The 23,566-nt window shown below is 42.1% G+C and overlaps 1 protein-coding gene across 1 annotated transcript in view; it reads right to left on the bottom strand.

The window, feature by feature from the left end:
* Positions 1-23,566, bottom strand: part of CDH8 (cadherin 8) — a 338,770-nt gene that overhangs the window by 132,972 nt on the left and 182,232 nt on the right. Inside the window, exons 5-7 of the mRNA XM_045818654.1 lie at positions 13,754-13,921; positions 9,866-10,053; positions 4,962-5,215 (exon numbers count right to left, since the gene is read on the bottom strand). Of these exons, the coding sequence (XP_045674610.1) occupies positions 4,962-5,215; positions 9,866-10,053; positions 13,754-13,921 (610 nt within the window). The remainder of the gene's footprint in view (positions 1-4,961; positions 5,216-9,865; positions 10,054-13,753; positions 13,922-23,566) is intronic.

Genomic DNA, 23,566 nt, shown 5'->3' with positions numbered 1-23,566 from the left:
CAGTTGCTGAGGATTGCATATGGAGAGTCAGTGATAAGAGTATGTTCTGGAGTTCCACTGTGTGACACTATGTCAACAGCTAGCAATACTGTATTGTGCACTTAACACGGTATCTGCCCTCTTCACTGATCTGTAAGTGTTCTTATCATAATTTAAACACACATACAACCAGGTCTTCACCAACAATGTAAGATTGAGGACAGACTCAATCAATACACAGTCTCCCCTCCAAATTAATGCCAGGTTTGTACAGTAGAAAATATTTCCCCTTTGGCATCATTGCATATCAGGACTTAAAGGAGTGTTTTCAGGAAGAGAGCTCATTAACGGCGAGCCTGGTAATTGAGGTGAATCATGAAACTGCCAGAATGGAAGGAGGGGGAGGGAAAAGCAATGCTCTTGTGTTGAGTGGCCACTTGAATTCAAAAGAGGAATTAGGACAACAGAGCTCTGTGGCCACCACGATCCTGTGTCAACCTCCTCCACCTGCTGAGTGGCCGTCATTCGCACTCTTAACTTCAGCAATGCGCGTCGTCTTATACAAGGAGAATGCTCTGAAAGAAATAGGAAGCTACTATCTAAAAAAACACGTGCCATCTCAACGCCATGACAGCCCCAAATACACAATTGAAATAAAGGCATTGAGAGGAAAAAAATGAACGGGTTTCTATGAAAACATTGACTTATATTCAATACCTACTCTGTGCTAGTTTTCACCTTCCATATAAACAATTTCCTGCCTGTGACACCATTTCAGAGTGTCTACCACAAAGAATGGACTCAGTAAGTGGCGGTTGTCATCATGTTACACTTCAGGCAAGATGCCAGAACCGAGGGGGACATGCACAGTCATGGTGGTCGTTGGCAAGAAGAGATCTGGCTTTAAACACGGGCCCCACAGCCCCCAGGTATAGTCACCAAGCACAGGAGACACATCCTTTCAAACTCTCGGCTTCCTCCTTCATTAAACTGGAATCGTGTCACAATATCTTTTGTAAGAACTAAATGAAATAACAAATAACAGAAACTCATGTCTGATGCATTAAATAGCAATAATATTATTTGCCCTTTTCCTATTCCCAGTATGGTTCAGAGCCAATAAGAACGAACCCATGCAAAGGGACTGGATGGATGAGCCAAGAACACTCCACCCACACTCTGATTCATTCTGGACACCTGATGTATTTTCCTGCCTTCCAGGAATGCATCCTGGATTGAGTGAGGCCATTTAGGGAATGAATAATTCATTATTCCAATTACAATAGGTCCTGCTAAGCCATACCAAGCTGCAGAGACCCAGATGGAGTCACAGAGATCACAGGAAAAGGGAGGGAGTGTGGTGCGGCCACTGAGGACAGGAACTGCGTCATCAGCAAAACCCAGGCACGCACCACAGGAAGGCACTCACACCTGGCTGTTTGCATGCAACTGGATGAGTTAGTTTTCAGCCTCAGTTTCTTCATCTGTTAAATGAGGGTTATGCGTAGTATAGTGTATATATCATCTCACGGAGCTGTTAGAGAATAGAGTAGGTGTATTTACCATCTCCTGGCCACATATTAATAAGCAGTCACTAGTGACAATATTTACAGCAGGATTAGAAGCCAAATTCAATTAAATGAAGTTAGAGTATTTAGCTTGTAACTATTAAAGAAGAAAAAACAGGTAATTCTGTGCCCATTTAGCAACCTTTAATAGAAGAATCTCTGCTAAAATAAGTACTAGGTTTTGAATTTGTATTTACGATACATTGATGGTGTTTCTATTATATTTTGTTGAGTGACTTGATTTAATGATCTCAGTGACCAGTAACGAAGATGATATTATCCCAAGATACAGATGAGGAAACCAAGTCTCAAAGAATTCCGGAGACCAGTTGCCAGACGGGGAAGGACCAGTGAGAGGATCTGAACCTCAGCCTAAGTTCAAAATACATCACCTTTCACATAATGTACACAATTGTATTCTATATTACCACAAGATATATAGTATTGAAGAAAATAGCAAATGCTTAATTCATGTTCCTAGAAGGGAGATGGTAAGAGCATGGATTTTGCCTCTATTTCCTCCTGGAAGTGAGTCTAAGAGACCTAGATGCATGTACAGATGTAGATACAGGCTTAAGTATAGGACTTTTAAAATACGTAATATTTCCTGCTTGACGATGTGCCCTAAAATGTTGCTGAGTCTTATTATGGGAAGTCGACCAAAGAACAAATGACTGCATGTCTTAACATGACCTATGACACAATACATGCCTATTTCTTGCTGGACGGTCAAGTAAATATTCCACCAAAAGATGGATGTGTTCTTGTCGTGGATACAAGATACGATAGTCCTAAAGAGACAACAACGCTTCGTTCTTTGTGACTCAGTAACTCCCTGAATATCCATGGCCTCTAGTTCTGATTTAAAAGGTTAATGGCTCTCAATCTGTCCGCGAGTGTCATGAGGAACCATGCGCTGCTCTGGTAAGTCAGGGAATTCTCTACTCAAACCCTCCTCCACCTGCATTCCGGACTGGGTGGGGCTCGCCTTGTAAATGCTCTGAGACAGCATGCACCCCTTCTTTGGGAGGGACCACAGATGTCAAGGAACTGGTACCTGCCTGACATCTACCCACGCACTGATATGTCCGTGCCATCCGATGGTACTGTATCTGCTCAGCTCTTTCTGGTAGTACAGCCCCAAGTCCCCTTTAATTTGCCCCCAAACAAAATGCTCTCAAGTTGGGCGGTTGTTACTAAGTGGGTCCACGTTTCCTCTACACATGCCTTTCATATCAGTTCACAGTAGTAAAAATATCGCCACCATAATAATAACAACAATCAACTACAATGATAATCGTCACTTGATTTCCTGTGAGTTAGAATTAATATCAGAGAATGTCCATTTTAACACCAGTGAAAGGATGGATTCAAAACCTGTGGGGAGACGACGAACCTGGATTTTCACCCAGTTCTGCCCCTGTGAGCTGCCTGGGACTGTGGCATGAAAAGTCCCTCAAACCTCACTGCTGGCTGATTGACAACACGCCTCTGAGCAGGAAGTCCGTTGCTGCTGGGACTGTAGGTCCCACGTTTGGAGTCTACTCCTGAGTGCCCTGGTATCAGAACTCCTCGCTTTCCTGAAGGATGCTTGGTTTGGCATACACCCGAGCCCCCCGTGTTCCTTGCTAACCAGAGTAGAAATCTTGTCAAATCAAGTGCCTAAACAGGCCCCCTGACAGGCCTCCCAGTTGGGCCAATCTTGCTTATCCTCTTCACGCTCTGCCCTTGCACTTGGTTATGTGCAGAAAGTGGTTGCTGCTCTTTTCTTTGTTTTCATAGGAAGCAGAGTAACATGAAAATGAGGCAGATCCATTCACTCCAAGAATATCATTGCCTCTAATTTCTAACGTGATTTGAAGATAAATCTATTTCACAACTTCACTATTTTAGGCATAAAATGGATGCCCCTGTCAATGTATTTTTCTAGTTACTCCTTGCCCTTGTATTCAATACTTGACCCTTGGAGAGATATAATTCTCTGAGCCAAATGCAGAGAATTCTGTGTGTTGATAGCTTGTTGAATTCCTTCAGAAATGAGAGTAGACAAGTGACCATTCCTCCAATCTCCAGGTGGCGTTTTACTTTCTTAGAGTTTGGGCTCTTTCGAAAGAAGCTTTTTGTTTTGTGTGTCCTTACTGGATACAGCCTTTATTATCCTGAATTTAGAAATGGTTTGAGTTCAAATATCTTTTCTGGATCTGAAAAAAATTACTTTTTGTCTACACTCAAATTATCCGGGGGCACGAACAGACTATTCTGCTGGGTTTCACCTCAGCCTCATCATTCCAGCACTTCTTTTGAGGGATGAGAATGTAATACACAAAAAAAGAAGCAAATAAATAAAATCTGCAGAACACTTATTTGTTTAGAGTTCCCCTGAATAAAGTAATTAGAAGGATATTAGTCTCACATTTCTGTGACCCGAGGGAATGGACTGGGTATGAGCTGACTTCAGACTTTTAGAGTAACTGGACAATTCTCTAAAACTGTGTTCCTTCATTAGGTTTTCTCTTGCTTTTTTATTTTTAAAAAACAAACATTTCCAAGACAATATTTGAAATCCACACTCACACACATCACTAGCCAACACTTCACCCTTGGAGACCGGCTTACAAGTTATAGATTTGCAGTGCTCTTTGGGGAACAAAAGCTATTTAGCTGGAGCACTGTTCTGTCACTTGGGTGACCGGCCAAAGAGAAAAGTTGTATGCAGTTCAACAGCAAAAGCTTGGAGTCTCATTTCTAGAAAAGGCAGAAAAACTTCATAAAGGATCATTTCTCATGTTGGGAAAAAATTCTCAGCAGGTGAAGTCTAAACAAAAGGTATTTTTGAAACGGCAGAGAAAGATTTTGTCTGAAAGTCGCCAATCCAGATATGCTGATCTACCAGAAATGCTCATGCAGTGATAAAAAGATCGTTTCAAAGCCCAACACCAAACACGGACATAAGATAGGGGCTTCTTAATGTCTTCAGACAGTGACATTACACCTCTAAATTCTTATATATAATTCACCATAACTGTCAAGAGAAGGAAGAAAAACCAGCAACACTTTCATAACGCTAGAAAAAAAATGCAAAAACCAGCAAGAACAAAATAATTTAAAAGATCCACCCAAATGGATCACAAAACACAGGCAATTTTGCATTCTCATTGAGCTCTCTCAAAGCAGCAATAGCTTTCTTCATCTCGATATCCCTGGTTTCGGGCATTGTATGTAGCTCTGAGTTGATGTGTATGCACATGTGTGTGCACCCATGTTCACATGCACACAGACACACACAGAGCATAGCTTGACCACAGCTCTTTGGTCCTGCGAGGCCAGTCCTGAAGGCAGCCACATAGGATGCACACACAGGTGCATTCTGTACTGCCTCGCTAGTCTCTGATGGAGCCAGTAAGAGATACATACCGTATAGGACTGGAAGTGATGTCAGGGTCACGAGCGGTCACTTGCCCAATCACAGAGTTCAGAGCAGCATTTTCATGAACTTCGAGGAGGTAAGTCGGTGAAGAGAAGACAGGAGGCTCATCCGCATCCTCGACGACGATTTTGACCGTTGCTGTATCTTTAAAGGGGCCCCCGTTGCTGAAACGTGGGTCGATGTGGACATTGGCTGCCTCCACCTTCAGCGTATAGGATTTTTTGGTCTCAAAGTCCAGAGGCTGTTAAGAAATGACAGAGATGTTTTAAAATATTCTCATCTAGTGTTTGCTATCTTTGAAATGACCATCTTACTAAAAAATGGCTACCAAGATGACTGGATAGCCATATCAAGTTTTCCCAGCACCCTGCTCTTTGTACATATTTATGAATTGTCCTATAGTGCAGGAGGACTTCACAGAAAGTGGGGCTTTCCCCAGATTTCCCACCACTCTGACCTTGAGGTCCTCAACTTGTCCGTGCAAGCTTCAAAACAGTGTTAACTGAGTGATTCAAGGAGCAGTACTTACTAGATGCATAACATGAGGTACGCCTTGAAGCAGATTCAATGGTTTGTGATCCCTATATTGTCTGAACATTACTACTTTATACACGTTAATGAGATCAACCCATTTTTAATTTCTTCTCTCATATTTTCTCTTTCCCTTTTGAGTTTCCTTTTTGTGGCCCAAGATCACCAGTTCCTTGGGTATCATTCTATCACGGCTGCCTTGAAGACCATCTTCATTTGGATTGACTGGTGTATACGTTCATCATCTCTTAACCTACTGAGATACCACGATAAAGGTCACGGGGTTTCTGTTCTATTATGTTAACAGCTTTGTCCCACTGGGCTCACTTACTCTTGAGGGTTTCCTTCTTTGCTTGCAAGTTACACACCTCATCTCCTAGATTCAAAATCATGTCCAGTTTGTGCTTATGACACTTCCGAGTGACAACTATATTGTTTCCTCTTTGTCTACTATTGCAGATGAGTGACACTTGTAAATCTGTCGGCCAGTGCCTGCTTAGCATGCTGCTGAAAGAATCAACAGGCATGTGGGCAGTTTCATCTGCAGAAAGAGGGGTGTGCAGAGCCTTAGCACGGTGTTCATGCGGCTTACGTGTCTGTCCATGTCATTCAGGTCCCTACCCCTTATTTTGTGTCTGCGGGGATGGCCTCATCCCTAACATGGAGGTTTCACGAAAAAAACTCAAGTAGCATAATGTGAAAACATTACAAACCACACGTGAACACAAACCAACACTAGAGGAAAAGTCAAGAGAAGAGCGCAGACTGTACAACTGAAGAACTGGAAATGCTGAAACCGTATGAACAAGACAGTAAGAAACGAGTGGACTTGAAAATGAACTGGACAGTCAACCTAGGAATAATGACATTGAAATGCAAATGAGTTCACATGAATACTGTTCCTCTGATGTCAGTTGTCTCTACCATAAGAATCATCTGCCCCGAAATGTAGAGGTCACGATTCAAGGTATTGGGTAGCAGAAATGCAGTGCTCTGTAAGTGTGAGCTTTTCTAATAAACTTTTTCTCCATTTAAAAAAAAAAGAAATGACAAAGACGAATGTTTCTCACTAATGACCACAGCAGCAAGAACAAATGAGTGTAATGCTGATGGATGATGGTCATGTGCATTTTAAGCCCATTTGTGAGCCTTAATGGGATCCCTCTCCATTGCTCTGCATTCCACCTGTAAATTTTACAGGCATTTATTGATATCTGTTTTTTATACAAGCCCAGTGACTCTAATCTCCTATTGTTCTGTTTTGTTTTGCTCATTTCACTTGGAATTCACAAAATATTCATAGTCATGAATTGTGCCATCAAAGTTTCACTTCAGATTCATAATCAAATTTTACCAGTGATAACATGACCTGCATACCAATCAGCCAGTTAATTGAGCCTCTGCTGGTGGGAGATAAGACAGCATCAGACACAATCTCTATCGGAGAAGAATATTTTATCATTTCTGCAACGGCGTGTGAAATGTGAAGAACTAGAAATAATCATTGTTTAGTCCAAGGAGACATCCTAAAGCATAATTTAGCACTAATCTCAACAAAGAGTGTTTTCTTATTTCACTTCCAAAGCATTGCTGCTCTATTGATCGTGTGGCTAAAATGAGGTCCGTTATTTGGAGGAGTATTCAGAGAAGGTCTCTGTTATGAGTTCCGTGCTAAGAAGCAGGTGGGTATAGAAATAAATATGTATGCAGGCACATATGTACTGGTGTTTATATTTAGCAGAAAGGATGAGCACGGTATATATAGATACCTAGGTCTCACCCACCACTGAAAGCACTTGGAAATTGCCTCATGGCACTATTACTGACAATATTTCTGACAGATTAATAACTCATTCCTGAAGAGCTGCAGAGACTTTACTTAATGACCTAGGTAAATATAGCCAGGCAAAAGAACATAACCCCCTCAAATGACCAGAAACGTATCTGCCTCAGAACCCCTCCAGTCCAATTCCCGGCGACTCCTAATACCTCAGATTTCAAGAAAGTGCATCTGTCAAGGTTCAAAGACACAATTTAGGTTTCCATTGCAGCCTCCTCTGAGAAACAGAACTTTAAATCTGCAATGCAGCTTTTTTTTTTAAAAGAAGCTGGAACACAAGCCATCACTGTGAACTCTTTCAGGACTCCTGTATAAGCTCTGTATATGCATTCTTATTTGAAAATTTTCTGCTGAGTTTTGTAGTGGAATTCGGTTCTAGTGGGGCTTGACTTTGTTTGGAATGTTTTCTAGTAAACGAGACACATATGCACTTCCCTGTCTGTTCTGAAATTACGCGGTATGTGGACCAGCGAGTGGACAGTATGACATCAGCATTTTGCCAGTCATCCCTGCTTCAGCAATTTCACATTCTTCAGAAACACTGGCAAGCACAGATTATGTTCTGCCTAAGTCTAGGCTCTCAACAAAGTGACAATGTACCCCAAAACATCCTGGTGCCCTTAGGATTTGATCAGACAAAAACGAGGACCCACGAATCATGGAAACACGGCTCCTACCCAGTGTTCTCTAGAGTAAGACACGAGTGTTTGTGGTGTTAAGATGTACAGTATGTGCTTCTCTGCGTATGAATAACAGTGAATAAGAACACAGCCAATGGCTAATTGCTTCAGTTTATAAAAGCACCTTATGGTAACAAAGGATAGCAGTTCATAATAACAATAAAAATGACATTAGGAATCATTAGCCAAGGAAAATGTGGCTTTGGGTTATTCAACAATTGACTCAAGTATAAATATACTGCACTCTATTTCAAACATGAGTTTTTAAATACTTCGCAATGCTTCATTCTAAACTCAAGCCAAGTAGAAAGGTGGTGTTACTCAGCAGAGAGCTGTAAATAAAGTGCAGCCATTTTTCTTCTCAAAATTGATGTTAACATTTATTTTGTATGCAAAAGAAAAGCCAAGAAAACTCCAGGTTCCCATTGCCAATATCTCTTCAACAGGGGGTTTTAAGAGCTTGAACATGGCGGGCAGACCCCAGGGCAACGTACAGAGGATCGCAGAGTAAATCTGGAGTCACGCCAATGGGATGCTGATCAGGAAAAAAGGAAAAATTAGGGGCTCCCACTGGTGTGGCTCACCCTCTCTCTTCCTGTACATGAACAAGCAACGCTATTTAAAATTAATTTGTACTACTTCACGGCAGAGATATGTAGAACAATATTAAACAAAATACTCCCGAGGAAAGTAAAAAGGTGTCTTCCCCTGCAAAGGCCTGTGTCTGTAAAAATAACAAACTCTCTGTTCTAAACATTTTTATGAACGTAGATATCATGAGGAAAAATAAATATGGAATACTTTGTACAGAATTTTTCACAACCAACAAAGAAATGGTTGCTGGCGAAAGCAGTCATAAATTGTATGCATCTTTTGTACGTTATTAATGGAGACGTTTCTCCGGTGGTAGCCCTGCACCCAGCAGCAAGGCAAAGATGAGCTTCATTGAATATGATGCTTGGATGTTTGATGCATGGGAGAGTAGCCGATGGTAATAGGACTGGCCCTGTTCTCCCAGGGCCCCAAACCAGCCCGAGTGCCTGAGCTGATGCTACTTCTGTCTTTGAGTTTCCCTGAAAGCAGAGCCTGCAATCACATCTTCAGTGCACTTCATGGAGATATCCCAGGAAGCGTGAGGGCACACATGGGGAGGGTTAATAGAAGGATTGCAAGCCACTGAACTTGCCACCTCTGTAGGCAACTGAGTTTTCCCCCCGCCCCCTGGAATTCTTCTCAACCATAGATAATATGCCTCAAAATAATTTCTTAAAAGAGGAAGAACTGTCCACCAATCTGTCTACCTCACTGCTTAAAGGTTGGTTTTCAAGGTCTGACTTCTCTACAGATTCCTGCAGCTTAGGGAAAGGCAGCGTGGCACAGATGGGAGAGAAATAATGGGTGACATGGGAGACCAACACCACCACCACCATGGTGACTCTATCAGAGCTGTAGCTGATATGTAAAGTAGGGTCAAGGGGGGCCCTGGGTAGGTACCTTAGTTGGTTAGACCATTGTCCTGATACACCAAGGTTGCAGGTTTGAGCCCCAGTCAGGGCACATACAAGAATCAACCAATAAATGCATAAATGAGTGGTATAGCAAATCAATCTCTTTCTCTCTCTTTCTTTCCCTTCCCCTGTCTCTCTAAAATCAATACACACAAATTAAGGTGGGTCCAAGGAGTTTGAAACATAAAATAAACCCTGTTTTTTCACAACTAAGGAAGCGACACCTCTATCAGCTCTAAGATTATATCAGGAAGTCCACCCAACTTCCCCAAACTTCAACACTCAAGTTCCGGAGAGGTGTTTGGAAAACGAACAAATCTTCCTTAGCTTACCTTTCTTAGTCTGATAATGCCGTCCTGCGCCTGTGCATCAGAGGTGATTTCAAACAGTGCTGTGCCATCTCCATCGATGATGTCATAAGACGATTGTGCGTTTTCACCGATGTCCTGATCGTTGGCCTTCACCCTGCCTATGGCAGTGCCAAGAACCACATCTTCAGGGACTGAGAAGTGATACAGACCTTAAGAAAGAGGAGAAAAATGGATCATTGCCTGGGTTCCATTCATCCATTCATTCATTTAGCAAACGTTTATTGGGTACCTCCTTTGGTCTGGGCACTACTGTAAATGCCACCAATAAAATGTGGAAGGACAAAAGAAATCCTTTTGCTACAGAATGTACAATATTTTAAATGAGTCAGAGACAAAGAGTTCACAGAAGAAGTAGTGATCTTTCTTCAAGACTCTTCTGAGATATGGAACTTATTCAACTACGTGTTTACCAGGTATGTAGTTGGAGCAGTGTTAGATCAAGATATGAGTGAGTCTGTGTGAATGTTATTTCCAATTTACTGTAAAATCACATTGGCCGCCTGTGGGGATAGTCATTGTTGCCCAACATAAAATAGTAAGCTAATTTCAGCACAGAGAGATGCAATGCGTAACACACTGAAAGTCAGTTTTGAAGTTACCTTTATATTTACAGACTCGTAGACCATTTTTGATAAAATCCAATTACTAAACTTCTGCTCTGCCCTGCAGCAAGCTGCTCAGACACATGAAACACTCCTCTTGTTACGAAAGTCCTTCCTCAGTGCTCTGAACACCAGAAACCCTACCTTCCAAACTCTCTAGGCAAAATACAATTGCAGCGCATGTTCCTTCTCCTCCGGGGGCAGTCGAACACGTCTAATTAGCGGCGTTTTTATTCGAATCACCGTTAGTTAGTTGTTGTCCTAGTGTTACTCCTTGTCATTGGTGCAGGGAAAGCTGCGGGAACCATAACCCCTGGCTATCGCCACTTCAGTGCCTCTCTGCCCTGCCCCTCGCTGCCAACTCCTGCGTGGATTTGCCTGAGGGTTTTCTCTGGCCTGCAGCACTCACTCTGGTCCCTGCCTGTCAGCCCAGAACTGTCAGAGAATTACTGCCCGACAGAAGCAGCCCTCTGAAACTCACACAAGTTAGCATACGCTACCCCAGCCTCCTGCTTTCCCTGGCAGGGTAACATTTCTACTTTTTCTTTTTTTTTTTTGCTTGTTTACTTACAGTGTTCCCGAGCTGCCCCGAGGGGGTGTGGCTCCAGCCGCCCACAGCGGTAGTGGGCTGGAGGATGCACGCGAGGGACCCTCTGTCTTTCTCTCTTGCACGCACCCTCAACCCCCCGCCCCCAGCCTGTCTCAGCATCCTCTCCACAAGATAAACTACTTATAATCAAATCCTTATCTCAGTGCCTGTTTCTGGGGAATCCAGACCCAGACAACCAGGAAGTGTTAGTCCCATTGCAACAAAAACGAGGGGAAAATCAACATTCAATGAACTATAAACCCAGAAGGAAAAATTAAATCTGGAGAACATTACCTAATTGTGGTTTGAACTCAATCACTGGGTCCCTTGGATAAACTAAGGCTCATTTTACCCACTGTAACAAGATTAGTTCAGACCATGGGTAAGGTTTTTTTCTAGCACTAGCACACTTTTAGTCAATGATGACATAAAAATGTCCCTTAGAATCACGAAGTAATGGGACTGGAGAATAAAATGTTTTTCCCAAATATTTTGCCATGAGGTAGGCACTGAAAATCATTATGTTGAGCACAAGTTTCCCAGTTCTCTCATAACGGGTGTAATGATTCTGTTTCCTTCAAACTTGATATTCCAGGTAAGGTGTGAGATGATTCATTCAGGTATGCTTATCAAGTAAATAAGACAGCAAGGGACCTCACGTCGCTGCCAGCTCTGATTCAGAGAGCCTTGGGAAACCAAGTAGATGGGACATTTCTTTATCCATTCCTATTCTGCTCACACCCATCATCTCTATCAGTGCGATCACAGTTAATAGTTATTACCACCAAGAAAGGGAACACTTCTGAAACTCATCGGCCACTGCTGAATTGAAACAATCATTCTTCTGAGAAAGAAGACTTGCATATTAGAGCATTAACTATAATGGCAGCTAGAGAGGAAATAGCAGATTGGGGAAGGATAAGAGAAATGGCACTCTCCATTCTAATAATTTCGTTAAAGAGGGTTGCATTCTTGTCAGATTCATGAATGGCTAGTGGCGAAATTTCTCAATGAAAATGTATCCTTTCTGTTCTTTTTACCGTGGGATCTCTGAAGATAAGTTCTCAAAGGGATCTCAACTCTGTCATTTTCCAGACCCACTTCTCTCCTTCCCTCTGATCCTCTGGGTCCTCTCTTCTCTGTCTTTTCAGAAACTAGTTCTCCTACGGTAGTTTCTATCCCAGCCGAAAGCACCATCCTGCATGTAATAATCTCTCATGTCGGAAACAGAACTCAGCTCCTCAACTGAAAATGCAATCTATCCTTAGATTTTTGTTACCATTACCTCTCAAATACCTATCACAACTATCCCCTCTTCCCTATTTCCACTGCAACCATCCTAGTTTGCCAAGGCTGCTATCCCCTTTGACATGAAAGATTATAATCAGCCCTTACCTGGCTGCCCTGTGGAGAAGACAGTGGGAAAAGGCCGGATTTCACTTTCTCCGATTCCCTGGGATCAAATACTATCACTCAAGTCTTTTAATGCTTCCCAGTGGTGTCAGCATAAAGGTCACGGTCCTTAAAACGGCTAATTCCTGACTCACCTCACTCCCCAGCCCCTGTGCTTCAGCGGCAGTGACATTCCATCCATTCTCAGCCTGTCCCTGCATGCACCCTTCTTCCACGGGGTGTTCAGACACCCTTTTCCTCGAGGTGCAACACCCATCCCCCAATCTCATGGTTTCACCTTGTCTCGGCGAATTCCTTGTCATCATTCATTCATATGGCAAGACAAGAGTCTCCATGCCAGAAAGACCTTCCCCAAACATCTCTCTGTGGCAGGTTACTCCAGCAAATACTCAACAGGAAAGCGTTCTATCAGAGTAAGAAAGAGTTGGCAAATACTGCCCGTGTCCCTGATTCTCTGGTGGCGGCTGCCTAGAATGCAGCTGAGGTTTCTGAGGCAGAGCATGTCTTCAGCACGGAGCATACAGTCCATGATTGCTCTTGTCTCCGCAGCTGAGGGCAAGTATGTATTTTGCAGCAAATGTATGACACATTCGCCTTTTCCACCTCATGCACTAGAGATTTAGTTTCTTTTATACAGCAAGTGAGACTATTGATAGAAAAATATCTCGGGTGTGTTTTCATCATTCTCTCAAATTTTTTAAAAGATTTTATTTATTTATTTTTAGAGAGGGGAAGGGAGGGAGAAAGAGAGAGAGAGAAACATCAATGTGTGGCTGCCTCTCATGTGGCCCCCACTGGGGACCTGGCCCGCAACCCAGGCATGTGCCCTGACTGGGAATTGAACCTGAGATGCTTTGGTTCTCAGCCCACGCTCAACCCACTGAGCTATGCCAGCCAGGGCCATTCTCTCAAATGTTGTTAATGGAAGGTACCATGAAGAGAGTAGTACCATACATCCTGTGGTCACACACTCGGGTTCCAATTCCCAGTTCCACTACTAAACTGCGTGCTCGATCTTCAGAAATTTTTCTTCAACTTCTTTCAACGTTGTAAAATGAGGATGCATTTAGTACCGAATAACAGGAGAGTTGGTTGTGTCATGAACATATATGAATTGTCGTACCTTACATATATTAAGTACTCAGTGGTTGCATCTGGCTTTGTGGATGTTGCTGAAAATCAGAACATAAACTCCAATGAAAACATCATATTTAGGTCCTCATTCAGTGCCATAAATTCACTTACTCTGGGCAAATTTTGGAGGGTTGTCATTAACATCAGTCAGGGTCACTGTTAGTGTCGTGGTCCCCGACAGGCCACCAGAGTGTCCACCCATATCTTTGGCTTGGATAACGACCACGTACTCCTCCTTGGCTTCTCTGTCCATGTTGGGAAGGGCCGTTTTTATAATTGCTGTTGGGGGAACAAATGGGAGAATGACTTTCAGACAGAGAGCTCACTCAGAAATAAATATATGAATCACACACATACACACAGATATGTCTATACAAGTACCCACGCAGATCATTGTCTGCTTGGGTTTTGTTTTTGACATTGAACTGGCATGCATTTGTGAAGACAACAGTGAGAAAGGTTGTAGTCATAGACAGCAGTAGATAACTTGCAAAAATGCATTTTATGATGTTTTTATAAACTTGCGAAAGTAGACCTTTGAAAGTCAGCTTCGTGGTACACTGTTGCCTACCAAATTAAAGAATAAATCATGACACAGCCTCATCTACACAGGAAAATCCTGGAAGTAAGAGAATCCTCCAATTTATCATAGACTCCAATTCCCCTAGGAGAGGAGTAAATACACAAATAGCCTGAAGTCTCTGAGTTCAAAGATAAGTTATTCTGAAGCTCACATTTCCATTGCAGATGAAAGAAGTAAATGCAACATTAGGATCAACTCAGATGAATAAAACACCAATCAGAATTAATGCAGTCCCGAGTCTAAATCCTAAGGTACTGTTCAATTGCATTTATATTTTAATTGCCTACTTATATCTTCTCTATTGTCAAATAAATAAATACTTGACAAAAATAGGAAGATACAGAAAAAGAAAAATAGGGCAAAATATCAAATCATATAAAATAACATAAAATCATCAGTGCTAAAATGTCAGTGTTTTTTCTTTTGATACATTTTTAGGGTTTTATCTATCTGCCTTTTTGTGCGGTGTAATAGTAATTTAATTTTCTTGTTAAAGATTCAAAATGTGCAGAGATTCTGAACTTATTTTGAAAATCTGTATTTAGTCCTTTTCTTGCCCTTATATTTTTCCATAGGTAAATATCACTAATATATGTGTATAATTCTAAGGCCATTACTTGCAAATGCATACAAATGTGCATGTGTGTATATAAACACTTCACCACAGATATGATCATGGTATAGGCATTGTTCTGGGACTTTATTCACACAATGAATATGTCTGAGATATGTTCTTATTAGCACATAGAGGCCCAACTCATTACTTCTTATCCTTCATTTATGAATGTACTATGAGAAACTTAGTCCCATATTAATAGATATTGCAGTTACTTCCATTTTTTCATTTCAAAGAATAATCAGATATCTTATAACGGTACTACATTTTTCTATGTCCTACATTTTTACTTAACTCTGTCATAAGATGCCCCTCTCCAGATTGCTTAAACCCCGTAAGAAAAATTATCATGAGTAGCCTAGTATATTCCTATTAAATGGACGTGTGTTATATCTCTGGTCCAGGTGAAAGAAAAGTGTCCTGATGAAACACAATCCCCCTTTACTTCTAACCCAGGCACACCACAGACGCCTGATTCAAACTGAAGATGAGCCATGCTCTCAGCCACTTCTGAAGCTGTAATTCGGTTTTGGGGGTAGGGAACTCATACGCTATAATTAAATCAGCTGTCTGTAAAAGGCGTGTGAAGAGTTCAAGGCCCTGAATCATTTGAGTAGCAGGCGAAGCTCAGGAGTGCCCAGGGAAATCTGCTCCAGCCAGGCAATGGGCAGGCTCGGTGAAGAGCTGTGAGTTCCCTCGCACTTCATTAGACCTTGACACAACTTTTGTATCAGAGCCTCCCATTCGGGGAGCATCCAATTCCATATCCATGCTTATTTGAAAACATCGATGGTAACATCATCACATCTTTCATTACAATTGTTTGTTTAAGGATTTGATTATATTATAATGTCACTCAATACCTCACACTTACCTGGTTATAAACAAAAACAGAAAGCAAAGAAAACAAGAAATATAGCAATCACTCAGACTTGCATCACCGTGAGACATAGTTGAGGAGAAAATAAACATATGAGCAAAAAGTAGCAATAAAAACAACAGCAAAACCTAGTTATTATTATGATGAGGTGCCAATAGGGTAACTCTGCTATGGATGTATATTTTTGTAACTCAGCATATCTTCATTATGAGCCCAATTCTAATAGAAAGGATTAGAAATTTGTTTTATTCCCATGACAGTTATATGAGTGCTTACGAAGTTTAGGTCATTGTGAACTAAAGTCATCCATGGGACTTTGAGATTTGACATTGAGCTTCTAATAATCAGAGGAAACTGACATAATTTCTCAATGAAGGCCATAACATTTTTTTCAAAGAAATTGGGTTCAGGTCTACACTTGAGTCCTCTCAGGTTGGTTCATTAGGACAACATTTACGACGCTCTCAGTCTGAAAAGACTGGCATGTATTACTCTCATCATGTTGATAATATATCATGAGAGTGTAAATGAAAGAACAACTGTAGTGTCTCTCAGACACTTGGAATTAAAACAGTTTTGAGGCTCAGTTGAAAACAGCATACTTGGGTTAGCGTTTATGAGTTATATCAGGATGTGAATGAAGCATCGTGATGGAGATATTTGTTTCGACATGACGTGATGAGCCTGCTCCACGGGTCTGCATCTATTACAGAAACGTTCATGCCCTACACCGATGAGGTAGGCAGCCCCTTACTACCTAAGATGCGTCTCTATTGACAAGTTTGAGTCCCTTTACAACAGGCTCCTTACGCTGAAGTCAAGCAACTTTGGTTTTTTATATGATTCTCACACTTACTAGCTTTGTGATCATGGACAAATTACTAAACCCACCAGGATGCCACACTGTGTCCTGTCAAATGGAGGTAATAGCCAGCCTCTTGCCGGCGTATTCTAAGATTATGTGACATTATTCACGAAAAGGCCTTGGCACACAGTAGTTACCCCACAATGCTGTTTCCCTCCCCCCTTTCCATCCCAAACGGAATCTACTTAGTGCTCATCTGGATGGTAGTTGGAGTTCTGGATGTTTTCCAGTTGCTTCTGCAGACTCACTCTCCAGCGTCCTTTACCTCCTCCTGTCAGGGGAGAGTGCATTTTACAGGTTGCCTCCGTTAACTCGCTCACTTCCTGGCTTTGTGTTAGACTCAACCATCACAGATTAGCCTAGGACAGCCGTGTTCAACTGGCGTGGAGCTAAGCATTTTGAAAACATGCACTACCTCACTATTTCGTCCGGGGCGCTGACCTCTTTTCCCTGAGATTGTCAAATAAAAAGGTGACAACAGTCAACGCAACAATAGCGTTCTGGTGCCATTGCCCCGTCTTGACCCATAAACATATACGTCATGTAATAGAGTTGCATCTCTTTGGTCACGTGGCATAATAAGTTTGCATCTGATTGGTTACTTCTCAGTACTAGAAATCTTTATACACATGTGAAGGCACCTGATTTTTAGGAAGTCACTTTGGAGCTAAAAGGGTAGGCAATTACTTTTATTATTATTTTGTAATTCAGAATTATACCTATTTTTGGTCGGGTCAGCAGAATTTTAGTCATTAATTTATATATGTCAACGGTTGGAAATCACTGCCCTGGAAGATGTGAGGATGGAGTAGGGTGAGGTTATATACCTTCCCCCGCCCCAGGCCTGCAAATGCCTCAATCTCATGTTTGGACTCTCTGCAGTTGTCGTCTTGGGATACTGCCAGAGCACAGCCCTGGAGTCCAATAACTGCCCCCTTCCCTCGCTCCTTCAAGCCTGGGATGATGGTGGCACTTCCCTTACTAGCTTGGGGTGTTTCACTGTCCCTTGGTGGTCTCTCTTCATCTGGCCATACCATAGTCAATAGTTCCTTAAACTCTCCTCAATCTCTCCATTCCCGCTGGAATCCTCTAAGATGTGTTTAGGATACGAATCCCTTATCCAAGTGTCAGACACGGTCCCAGCACACCATTTATCCACAGACCTCTGCTGATGAGAAGTACTTCAATGAGTAGCATCGGACTGTCCGGATTGTCCGAAGGACCAGTCCTTGAGATGAGCAGGGCGTGTATTTGTTTCCTTAGCTCTAACAATGAGAATAATACCTATTCACTTCAGTTAGTTCCTCAGAATGACCCAGCTGGGAAGCGGCACATCTGGGAGTCTTCACACTCCCTCTTTTCTTATGCAACATCGGCAGAAGGTGTCCTGGTTTCTAAGGCAAGCAGGGAGGGGCTCCAAGGGTCCTTGGGGGCTGCCGCATGCTTCACTGGCTTCAGTGACAACGGGGTGAACTTGGATGGTTCTTGCTTTGTCTGCGCCCCCTGCCTCTAGCTTCGACCTTACAGCTAGCAGTAACTCATTAGAAAACCCAAGACAGAGTTTCTGGAACTCTGGGAAGAGTTCTCCTTCTCTTCTCCTTCTACTCTGTGGCTGGGAAGGCAAGATGGAAAAAACACACACTCATATACACACACAACAAGGGCCCTGAGTCCTATTTTTTTATCCATTGGGTTGGGGCTTAGTTATCCACGTTACTTAACTTTTTTTTTATTCCTATTCAAAAGACAGACCAATCCACTTGCATAAATATTGCAACATATTGATAAGCTTCTAAACTATAAGTTTAAAAACTGCCTGAAAACTTCCTTTTACTTCTCCATAAATTATTTCCTTTGGCTCACAAATTCCCCAAGCGCTAGGAGCTTCAGGCGGTTTCCTTTGTAGATGAGAGAACTTCTGTAATTAAAAGAAAAATACATTGTTTGGTGTTAAATACCAGCCAACACAGAGCAGAAAACACAGGAATAAGGCTGTTTTGCCCGTCAGACTTCAGAAATCAAAAATGTGACCCATGAAGACAAAAAAAAAAAGTTGCTAAAACACTCCATTAAAGTGGCATGTGTATCCATTTTCTACTTGGATTTTTAAAACGGCTGGTGGGAGCTCCCTATACGCTTTGCCAGAATAAACAAATATAAAACACCGTGCGAGGGCGCTCATTTTAAATGGCTTCCCACGGCCCACGGTAGGAATTGTGTCCCCTCTGTTCACAGTCACGGTCAAGCAGAAGCGGTGCCCAGGCCGCCCCACGTGCTCACAGTCACGCATTCTCAGTGCCCAGCGATGTGTTCAGAAGCTTCAGCATCGTGTTGAAACTCCCATTATGCCAACTTGGCAACAAATTCGGGCTTTCAGTTTATGGTACTCGGTGTAAGAACATTCTCTCTTCTGGGCCAGTGCGTAAAACTCCCTAACGTAAACGTTTGCTAAATAACTTCGCAAGAACAAAAATCAGCGTATTATTTTTAAATGGAAGTTTCGGGCTGTGGCTTGGAGTGGATCCGCTGAAGACCTATCACACCTGTTATCTCTGGCTGTTGCACCTTTCCAACTCAGCAACTGTTGCAGGGCTGAGACCCTTCCACTGGTTACCCCTGGGGAAATCACAGGGCATCCTTGGGAGACACTTTTTTCCTTGAACATGGGAGGCTCTCATATGCTGAGAAGGAAAACACAAAACCACAATAACACCATTGGTGTTCAGGAGGATAAGCCTGTCCTGCTGGATCCTCAGTAACATTAACTGCAGAGTCGATTCGGAAAAAGAAACGTAAACAAATACATTTTAGAAGAGTTTCCCTGGAACTTCATTTTGAAAATCTAATCAGAAAAAGCAATTAATGAGAACAGTCCATTCTTTGTGAATTTAATTCAACAGAAACTGGCATTGGGGAGCAGGGATGGGAAGGTGTGGGGATTGAGAACCCTGGGAGGAGGATTAAGACAGGAAGGGGTCGGGGGGGGGGCGGGGGGGAGCCGTCTCCTCTCGCTCTGGTCCTGATACTCAACACCCTACAGGGAACAGCCTGTGACTAGAACTACGGATTAGATACATGGGTGATGAGTAATGATAGAAAGATAGAAGATCGATAGATAGATATAATAGGTGCGTGATAGAATAATCATCTGTATTTTGAGAAACAAGTTTTCTCACGTATTTCTGGTGCTTCTTTCTCCCATATTTAAAAGATACTGTTTCATCTTACACTGGCTCAGTCAAATGGAGACTTCTCTAATGCAGCAGTTGAAGATTTGAAATCCTGGACTGGCCTGAGTTCCTTTAAGTGCCAGGCAGCTGCTCCTCGTGTCTCGTCGTTCAGAGAGCACGTCTGATTAGAACCCAGTCTCAGGCATCCCCCACACTGACAACCTGTGTGTGTACTCTTTTCCCTTCCCATTGTCTTTGGCATCGTCACTGGAGAAGCATTTTGCATCCATCAGTGAGACTTCTTTGTATAATTTCCGTGCTATCACCAGATGGAGAGCCTTCATGAGAAAGGCGAGGAGACGCTGATGAACGCCTTTGTCATTCCGCAGGCTGATTACTGTAATTCGCTTCTGGTGGGTCCCTCAGACTGCGCTTCTCCGAGACTGCGGTGGCTGTAAAATGCTGCGCTCGACTCCTCTTTTGAATAAGACTCGTTGAGCCCATTATCCTGGTGGCGAAACCACCAGCTTTGTCATTCCCCGAATCCTTGCCCTTTCGACGTGCAATTATTATTTTAATGTCTACAAAAAGGGATCTTTTGTTGAGAAGATTAAGTGGTGCAGATTCACTGGGGATGTCGTTTGCGAAGGTCATATACTGCACCCACAGTTTCTGCTAACTCTGGGAACTCTACCAGTTATGAGGGGTAGAAGGTATATACCCAGAGGTGCTTCGGCACAGGCCCACCTAATCACTGAATAATACCTTCAATATAGTAACTTCAGCCAAGCCTACGCCCCTGTGCAAATGTATCACAAAGGAGAAAGTGACACTTTTGAAAACTGTTCAGCCTCCAAAGGGTACAAAAATCTCCTGCATTTCCCTTTCTCTGTGACTAGAACTGTGAATTAGATAGATGGGTGATAGATTGGCCTGTATTTGGGGAAACTAAATTTCCCATCTCCTCTGGTTCTTCTGTAAAATATAATAATGTAATTAGAAAACAAATGGGTTAAATATATCAGTAGGCAAAAGCTTATTTGTATACTTGGTATTTTTAAAACTAAGAACTTATTCAAAGGGAATTGTAAATTTCCCCTTCTCACTTTTTTAGATAATGCTCACAATTTCTTGCATGACATTTTTAAAAGGCAAGTGATTTAAGCATGTAACAATAGGCAGACAGTAAATGAGTGGTTATGGTTATATAGATCCAAGGTAAACAGTATTAAGGAGATGTTTAAAATTAGTTAAGAAATTTCTGTAGCAACATACAATGCTGACAGTTTCTAAATTTTATTTTAAAATATTGCCTGTTGAGATTATTTAATATTATAGTGTGCTTATAAAAATTTGGCAAAGAGTATACGTAAAGATAAAGTGATGTGTTTTGTAAAGGAATCAAAGGTCGCCTCCTGCCCCTGCTGCACCCTGACACCACCCCCCCAAACTTCCCAGGACTCTGTGATGAGAAGCACAGTCTCTGCCTGTTAGAAGGTGGCTCTGGGAGCAGGTGGACGAGAACTTACTCGGTAGGAGCGGTACCAGCCATGTGATCTTGGGTGGGTCCCTGAAACTCATTGAGGCTCACCAATCTCACGTGTAAAATGTTATTAATTGTGCAACAGGAGTTCCACTTTGGTATTATAACATGCGAGGTGAAAAGCCAGATGTATTACTTTATACACACATAGAGATTATTATATATAGGTAGAGGTCTCTACACAGATATATATATATATGCATATTTTTGCATTTATGTTTATAAATACATACAGGTACATACATATATGTGCCTATAGATAGACAGTCATCAGATATATATATATATATTTATACATAACTTTGCATTTACTTTTTATAAATATATACCTATTTATACATGTTTATGTAAATAAAATTTAGGGATCAATTCTGTATAAAAAAGATCACAGTGAACTTATTTTAAAAATTGGTAACAAAGTTTATGTTCAGTGGTTCTATAAGACGTGAACGTTCCTCACCAATTTCAGAACGGTGCGCCTCCGGCCCTGGCTGGTGTGGCGCGGTTGGATGAAGTGTCCTCCCACAAAACAAAAGTTGTGGGTTTTATTCCATCAGGGCACATACCCAGGTTGCAGGTTCGATCCCCAGATGGGGTGGCTATGAGAAGGCAACCTATGGATGTTTCTCTCTCACATTCATTTTTCTCTTTCTCTCCCTTTTCCCTTCTCTCTAAAAGCAATAAAAACTATCCTCAGGTGGGGGCCAGGGAATGGTACGCCTCTGTAGGGGTTTCCATGTAACAAATTTTTTTTGCATAATGTGTGCCCAGACTCATTTATTACTATAACATTGTGTGCAACATACGGCTATTTAATAATTGACATATAATGGACATATAACTTGTCTTAGTTTCAGCTGTACACCACGATGATTTGATATTTATGTGTACACTAAACGCTCACCACCACAAGATACTTGCCTTTCTTCGGACTTTCCTTGCCCCTTGGTGCCTCCACAGCTTTGTGTGGATAACACAGCCTAGACCATCTGTGGCTTTCATGGGACCTCTTAGAACCCCATTCCTGTTTCAGGTCTAACTCCGATGTTTTGGAGGCCAACAGGCCCTCTTAGGTAGAACCAATTATTCTCTTTTTTTCCATCTATTGAACCTTTGCTAGAAACTGCCTCATGTCATTCACTGTTATATCTTTCCTCCATTTCACCACTTTCCCTATGATTTCAGCCGGTCCTGAGAGTACATTACTGTGGACAGGAATCATGTCTCATTCAGCCACGGATGCCCAGAACCAAACGCAATCTCTGACACATAACCAGTACTCAACCGATGTCGGAGAGAAGAAAATAACACAAAGGAAAAGACAGGAGGTAGGAGAGAGTGTGGGGGGAAAAGAAAGACAGAAAAGAATGCTAATAGAGTTTTTCTTAACTGCTTTGGGGACTCAGCACTGGAGACCGCAGACACTTTGATAAAGGTTAATAACCGCCATGTCTGTAGGGACCAGAGACGCTCAGATACAATTATAACATAAAAGAGCCAGGACGTGGGGAGGAGGGTGTCAAGATCTGGACCTAAGTCTCACAGCCTTCGAGGCTCAAGAAATGCCCAAGGGCTAGTCCATGCCATCTCAAGAGTCACGTCTTAAGGTCATGCCAGTTTGCCAGAGGAAGGGCATAACACCTTGGCGAATGCCCATGAGGTGAGTGTGCTTTGCAGATTAAAGGACCCAGGGGTTCTCATTGGTTCTCTGGGCATTTCATCCACATCACAACCGACACTTGGGTTATTTACTAAATGCCTCAGTATAAATGTACGGCGTGGTGTTGTGATATTTCTGATAATCTCAGCATTACTCAAACAAAAGGGTAATGCTGATGAGCTAAGTATCCTAATAACATTTCATGAATGTAATTAATTGAGGGTGAATGTATGATAAACAATAGTTTTCATCTACATGCTTTACCAACGATGCCCTAGTCTGACTTGTTATTTTTCAAGTTCCCTTATTAGCTATTTCTCTTGGCGTATATACAGATATGATGTCCACATTCTCCTAAAATATTTATAGGTAAAATTAGTTAGCTGACAATGTATTACCAGACGAATATTTGGGGTTTGGGATCCGGTCCAGCAGTGAGAAAGGTCTTGGGCAGTGTCACCCAGACTGTGCTGGGCAAGGTTCCAAATCTGCGCCTGTAGGACCTGAGGTATAAATGCTAGTGAAATAATCTACTCCCTTGAGTCAAGTATTTTTCCAACCATCTCCTTCTATGCTATCACAGCATCTCAGCATGAGTCTGTCTAAC

The sequence above is a fragment of the Phyllostomus hastatus genome, unplaced genomic scaffold, assembly GCF_019186645.2.
Source record: "Phyllostomus hastatus isolate PE091 unplaced genomic scaffold, TTU_PhHast_1.1 phas_scaffold_345, whole genome shotgun sequence".
Lineage (NCBI taxonomy): Eukaryota > Metazoa > Chordata > Mammalia > Chiroptera > Phyllostomidae > Phyllostomus > Phyllostomus hastatus.
The sequence above is the reverse complement of the archived record's forward strand: the minus strand, read 5'-3'. Positions and strand labels throughout refer to the sequence as shown.